Source organism: Cajanus cajan, chromosome 7 (assembly GCF_000230855.2).
Source record: "Cajanus cajan strain Asha chromosome 7, NIPB_CcT2T_4, whole genome shotgun sequence".
Taxonomy (NCBI): Eukaryota; Viridiplantae; Streptophyta; class Magnoliopsida; order Fabales; family Fabaceae; genus Cajanus; species Cajanus cajan.
In genome coordinates this window covers 57,525,749-57,532,744 of record NC_138523.1, presented here as the reverse complement: position 1 = coordinate 57,532,744, position 6,996 = coordinate 57,525,749, and the positions used below count along the sequence as shown (strand labels likewise).

Below are 6,996 nucleotides of genomic sequence, written 5' to 3'. Positions count from 1 at the left end.
ATAATTGTAGATTAGGTTTAATGTGTCTTAATAAAATTCTTCAGACCCGTTCTCAGTAACACATACTTTGATTCTAAATTGTAGATTAGTGTTTTTTCATGAAAATTTCCAAATCTGTCAATAACCTTCTTGTTTGATGATTCTATAATAGTTTTTCAAGAAATTATTGTGATTCGTCATAGGTTTTTAATTATGCAGTAACGTCAAGGGATGACTCTAGTTTGGGCTTGGAAGTGACTGTGAACCTGGGAATTGCTGGGAAAACGAATATTAAACTGGGAATGTTGTTGATGATCAAGTTATCGTCTTTTATACTACTTTCGTTCGAGTGGTTTCTCGGAAGCAGTCCCACGACGGTCCATTGTTTTTGTCTCTTATTATATATTAAGCATTTCTCTGATTTATGACATATATATATATAATGCTTTTGATATGATTGGGATTTACTATAGACACGCCACATCCGTTATATCTGTTTGTGGTATCCGAAGACCGGACTGTCAAGATACCCGTTTGGGTCAGTCTTTTTGATGAAGTTGAAGAAAAGCTGGAGCTTGAGTCGGAGAAAAGATCATAACAGACATCTTCTTCCCAACAATACTGACTTTTTTTTTCACTTGGAGAAAGATCATTACAGACATCTTCTTCCCAACAAATCACTCGTGTAGTAGAACCAAATACCAAAGAAGAGAAGTCATGCATGCATGTAAACTTCAACATAAATATTAGTTTCTTACTTGGATGCGTCAGCTCTAGCTACAATTATGTCTTGACAGCAGTGTCTTACTGCAACAATCTCATTCTTTTTCTTCTTTTTATTTTTTAAATAAATGCTTTCAACTTGCAAAACAACATACCAGTCTTTCACATCTTCATTTATTTATTAATTGCTTCATGATTTTTTCTCCCCCGTCAGGAAATTTTCTCAACCTCCAATTAGTAAAAATTCTCATCTATATACGCCTTATGAAAAGTAAAAAAAAAATATCAAATATCAGACAATTTGATTTAATTAAGGGGTAAAGATATTTCTATTAAAGTGGAAACTTAGAGCAATTATTAAAATAAGTATCATATTTATATAATGATATTGATAAATATATTTGATAATGTTGACAAACTTGACAATTTGATTATATTTGTTGAGTTAAAGGGTGAAAATGAAATTAGTCAATTTTGACTCTCTTTCTTGATTATAATTAGTTGTATTTGACTTAGTATATGCGAATGAATTTAAATTGATGCAAATAATTGTATCTAGATTTAGTTTAACTTTTTATAATTTTAAATAGGTTCAATTTAATCTATTATTATATGAGAAGTCATGCTAATAAGGTCAACTCAATTTTTTTAATGTTAATTGTTAGAGATTTTAAAAAAACCACTTTGAATCATTTTATAATCATAAAAGACTAAATTTTTTTCAAGAGTATAATGATCATAAATTGATTTTATACCGTCAACTAATTAAATATTATTATTAAAATTTTATTTATTTATTATAAAAATTAATAATTTATCATAAATATTAATTTGTGATTAAATAACAATGTGAAATTACTTTAATCAACTTATTTTTATCTAGTTTTAAAAGATAAAAAAATTATATTCAATTCAACTTAAAATCTATAACCATCTTTTAGTTGACCAAATTTACGTGGTCGTTATTTATTGTCTTAAACCTATCGTCTGAAATTTACACAGTCCACTTTTTCTAATGCATAACGCAAATAATATCTGCAGACGACGAGAACAAAATTATATGGATTCAATCAACAATTCATCATAAAGGACATGTAAACGCGTTATTTTTCTGAAAAATCACTGCTCAGTCCAAACTAAAAGGTTATTATTTGCGGGTCACACATGGAGCTTACTATACTACATACATAACAAACACAGACGGGTACGAGACAACTCTTGCTCCTGCATTTTCAATCATTTATTATTGGCAGGGCACATGAAAAGCTTATATACCAACAAATACATGAGATGCATCATGAATCATTTGGGATCTATGGTGAAAAAGGTTTGGATGAAAGTAAGAATTACAATTAGTAATGCAGCAACAAAGGCAATTATAGTCCACGGGGTACTGAAATGAGTATTGTAAGCTTCAGCCAACCATGTCTTCCACTTAGTTCTGTAATGCTTTTCAATTTGCTGCTTAACAGCAATATATTTCTCGCTCAAGGCCACATTATTATTGAGGTTCCAGTCAGAATAATTATTAGTTGGCAGATCATGACCCAATTCATTGAAGAGATTGGCCAAGTCTTCGTCGCTTCCGAGCAAGTTTCTAAATACACCACTTAATCTCAGCTCCTTCACATCTTCACCATTGTCAATCAATGAATCCATGAAGGAAATGAATGAGCAAAGTTCATATTTGCTACCAACATCTGGACACATCTCATACGCTATCAGGTTTCGAAAAAAATAAGACGCGTAATCATTGAAATTAAATATTGGAAGTCTCAATTCCCCACTAAACCACTTAGATTTGAAATGAATGTCATTCCATACAAATGAATTTGGTATCACTCGAATACCTGCTCTTTTTAGATCTCGTACGTTCTTATAAGTATACCAACAGCTAGCATTTGGGTCTATTTGAGAATTGTTGTATTCATCACCATCATCTTGCTGGTTTGGGATTATATTTATCTCCATTTGAGTGTCGATCATCTCTCTGGGTGACAGATATGTTGAGCGAAAATAATCGAGTATATGAATTGGTTTAAGATTTTGGACAAAGACACTTATTGTGCCATTACGTTTGGATTCACCAATGTCATAATGATTGGAAAATAAAAATTCTAACTTGAGTCTCTCCTTTTTGTTTAGCATCTCAAGTAATCTCCTTGGAAGTTGGTTTTCCAACAAAGTTGTATCTGTCCAAATTTGCAATAGTTGGTGAAGCTTAAGGTTTAGTGTTTCTGGAAGCTGCTCATCAACATTTTCCATGAAATGAAGCAAAGAACATCCATCCACAAACAGCATCCAAGCAATTGTCATCATACTTCCGTGCTTCCAATATTACGTCATCAGCAAACTCTTTCTTCAATTCTTCTATGTTATCTTCTATTCTTTTAAGCAAAACTTGTGTCACTTTATCAGAATCTTGATTTTCATTGTATTTTGCAACAAACTTTGATGTCCACAGAAGTTTATAATGCTCTCATTCCTTTAGAATTTTACTACCATGATGGATGAGACCAAATGATATCATCTTTGGCGTACAATACTTCAGAAACCTGTCATTACGTCGCAACATAAGAGGTACCCTTTTGATCTTGGGAGTTGAAATTCTGTTCTTATCAAATCTTTGTTCAGCCTTTTTTAGTTGGGCAAGCTTCTCATCTAATTTCCTCCTCATTATTGAAGAGTTGGCTGGTCTCCAAAATTTTTGCTAAGATTCCTTGTGTTTTTTCCAGAACTATCTAATACAAATACAAATGTTATAAATCAGGGCACAACATAAAAATCAAATAAAAGGGAAAACACTCACCATTAGTCTTACCTTATCTTTTTCCTTTCTTTATTCCCAATTTTTTTTATATATATGAATCACTAAGAATAAATTCTACTATTGATTGTTTTTTACTACGATCACTATGTAATTTTATTGTCTTGATAAATTTTCTTTCAAAATTAATTCATGAATTTCTCAATTTTTACAATCCTCCCTTCAAATTCTTTTAATCCCAAAATCTTTATATCATTTTTTGATTGTTGTTGAAAATCTCTATAAATTGAACCTATATTGAATCATTTTCTACTTAAAACTCACTAATCAAAACATCACACATTTCACCTAAAAATAAATATTAGACTTATATTTTTCCTTGTCTAAAACTAGGATCTTTCACCTCACAAAATCTTTAAATATCATTATTTTATTTTCTCCTTTTGAACCATTTTAATAATTTTCTATCTCAAATTCATCGTATTATACTTCTTATTATTCGATTCAACATTAAAAAAATGATGGTCGCATGTAAAAGAAAGTGATAGGGGAACTCAAACCAAAGTCGAGCTAATAATTCCAGAGAATGAGGGATAAAAAATGCAAAAGAAAAAAGAGAGTAAAATATACATCAACACATGAAAAAGAAAAGAATAAAGTATAGCAAATTAATCATAAATCATAATGACGGATAAAATAATAAGTAAAAAAATTTAATTAAGCTTAAATATGTTTACATCTCTATGATCAATATCATTCTGTCTTTTTTTATTCTCTGTAAATTTTTTTGTTAATTTTAGATTCTTATAATTTTCTTAGTGCTATCTTTTAGTCTTTATTATTAGCTCTAATTAATTTATTTCTAAAATAAATAAAAAATATAGAATATTAATTAAGATAACAGATAATATTTTAAATTAAGATAATTAAATTATTTTTGTGCATAATTTAATTAAGTAATATATTTATTGTTTATTATAAGTAAGAAAAATTACATGTAATTTTATATTTTATTTTTTTTAATATAATATGAAAAATATTTTTTTAATATTATTCTTACTTTTCAGTTAACCAATTTATTTATAACATTATATTTTAAAAATATAATTTAATGAAACGCTTATAATTTTTTTTCTTCAATATATTACTTTTATGACAAAATTACTACTTGTTACACATAAAAATAAATAATTATATTACAATTAATTAAAATTAATAAATTGATACTTAAAAGTAGCATTAAAAGTTAGGTATTAAAATACATTATAAGTAAATTATAATATATTTTAAAAAAATACAATATTAAAAAAATTAACAAAATTAAATGTAAGAATAAAATTAAATACAATAAAAATTAAATTATGATAAAAGGAATATATAAATTAAATGTAATAAATATGATTATTTGTAATATATTAAAATTAAAATTAATTGCAAAATTAAATTATATATAATTATATTATTTTATATAATAATAAATATATTAATTAGATCATGCATGTAAATGTAATTTAATTATTTCAATCTAAAATATTATTTATTACCTTTATTATCTTAATTGATATTTTATATTTTGTCTCAATTTTTGTGTGGCAATTTTCTTTCTCCTTTTAGCACAAAACTAACTAGAATTATTAATAAGGATTATAAAGCAACACAAAGAAACGTCAAAGATCTAAAAATGAATAATTATTTCAGAGAAATTAAAATAAGACAAAATAATATTTGCAAGAAATTAAATTTTATTTAAGCGAAAAAAAAAGATGCATTAATAAAAGGTAATGACATTTCTTATATACAATTTTATTTATGACATTAAATGAACATAATATATAGTTAATTAATAAAATAGAAAAAATACATTGCAGGGCATTTTTTCTAGATATGATATTTACATTGTTGAGAGCTCTTTAGTTTCTAACTCTTTCCTTATTAATGCCGAGAAAAAAAATGGAGATAACTGCGCATTATGCTGCTGAAGCATAAAGGGACTGTAGCAAATGCATAACAACTACCGATTAATTAGATCACAGTATAAAAAAAAACCTTTATAACTTTGTTGGCCTAGGGAAAGTGTGCAATTACCAACAATTTTAAGAACAAAACTTTTATAAATTTTCTTTTGTCTTTTATTAATTATTATCATAGAATTCATACATTTTTATAAATAATTAAAATAATAACAAATAATATATCTACCAAGAACAAGAAATTACTTTTATATATAGATATATAGAGATAGATAATATAGTCATAGGCTTACAGCAGTTACGGTAATTTTGAAATATAAACTTTAAAGCAAAACAAACCATGACATGCATGCAAAGGAACACTACACCTCAAAATTAGAATATCCAAGTATGATTAATCATTTAGTAAATTAAAAAGTACGATAGACAGAATCAAAGTGTCGCACCTGAGAAAAACTCTGCAGTGTCCTCTATGGCGGAGATCGGAGTGAGAGTTTGAAAGCTACGCCAAGTACTGTGTTATAAGAGCTTGAAGAGGCCTTGGAAGTGGAGATCAACGTTTACCTTTGCCAACATCAAGATGCGGACAACTGGAAATATTAAACTAGCAACTTGCACATGTCAAAATTAATAAAAATAAAAATATTGAACTTGCAAATTGCAAGACACAGACAAAGATAAATACTAATTAAACTTGCAAGTTGCAATTACATGTAGTGCCCGTTTCTCCATCATAGTATGATATTGTCCGCTTTAGGCTAGGCTCGCACGGTTTTGTTTTAGGACTCCTTCCCAAAAAGTTTCATACCCGCATCAAATCCAGCTGAACCGTTGACTCTGATACCACTTGTAGTGCCCGGTAGTCTACCTGTTTCTCTATCATAGTATGATATTGTTCGCTTTGAGCTAGGCCCGCATGATTTTGTTTTTGGGCTCCTTTCCAAAAGGCCTCATACTATATGAAATGGTGGACACCCTTATAAACTAGCCAATGTTCTTTCATTTTACAGACGTGGGACTTGGGATAAATCCTAACACATACATAGGTAAACCCAAAAATACTATTAAACTTGCACATGGAAGCAACTATCTGCTTTTGATAACATTATCATCTTGACTTGATTTTTCAAAAGTCCATAAACATCCACATATTAAACTTGCAAATCGCAAGACGAGGACAAAGGTAAATATTCAACTTGCAAGTAATAATTACAGTACATGGCCAAATATATAAATATAATCCTCTAATTAATGCGTTTTCCTTTTCTTGCTGTATAAATAGTTATTTTAATTCCACACTTGTTTTTGAAATTTGTTCATTGTATAACATGCGAAAACATTGAGTTGTAACTTGTAATTATAGCTTTATTTAGGTTTCACTGGATGATTTAATTTGATTTTGATGTTTTCTTTATAACCTTAAGCCTTATATGAAATTCATTTAACTAATCATAGGTTTAGCATCATTAATTAAATTAGGTTTTGTTTTCTGGTTTGAACAGTCATTGGTTGTTGTCCTTTCACCGTCAATAATAACTTTATCTTTATCTTTATTCT

At 28.1% G+C, this 6,996-nt stretch overlaps 1 protein-coding gene across 2 annotated transcripts; it reads right to left on the bottom strand.

Annotated features, from left to right (window-relative positions):
* Window positions 1-1,866: 1,866 nt before the first annotated feature.
* On the bottom strand, window positions 1,867-6,281 carry LOC145949653 (UPF0481 protein At3g47200-like). 2 transcript variants are annotated; one of them, XM_083060256.1, is made up of 2 exons: window positions 5,886-6,281; window positions 1,867-3,443 (listed from the first exon to the last, which is right to left on the bottom strand). In XM_083060256.1, exon 2 carries the CDS (start codon window positions 3,019-3,021, stop codon window positions 2,005-2,007), a length of 1,017 nt encoding a protein of 338 aa, XP_082916382.1. In that variant the 5' UTR covers window positions 3,022-3,443; window positions 5,886-6,281; the 3' UTR covers window positions 1,867-2,004. The 2 variants fall into 2 exon arrangements, with proteins under 2 accessions (XP_082916382.1, XP_082916383.1); XM_083060257.1 differs by having other exon boundaries at window positions 1,867-3,439.
* Window positions 6,282-6,996: the final 715 nt, after the last annotated feature.

What these genes read in the sequence shown, in the direction of transcription:
- LOC145949653 (XM_083060256.1), bottom strand. Translation starts at nt 3,021, where the DNA reads ATGATGACAATTGCTTGGATGCTGTTTGTGGATGGATGTTCTTTGCTT.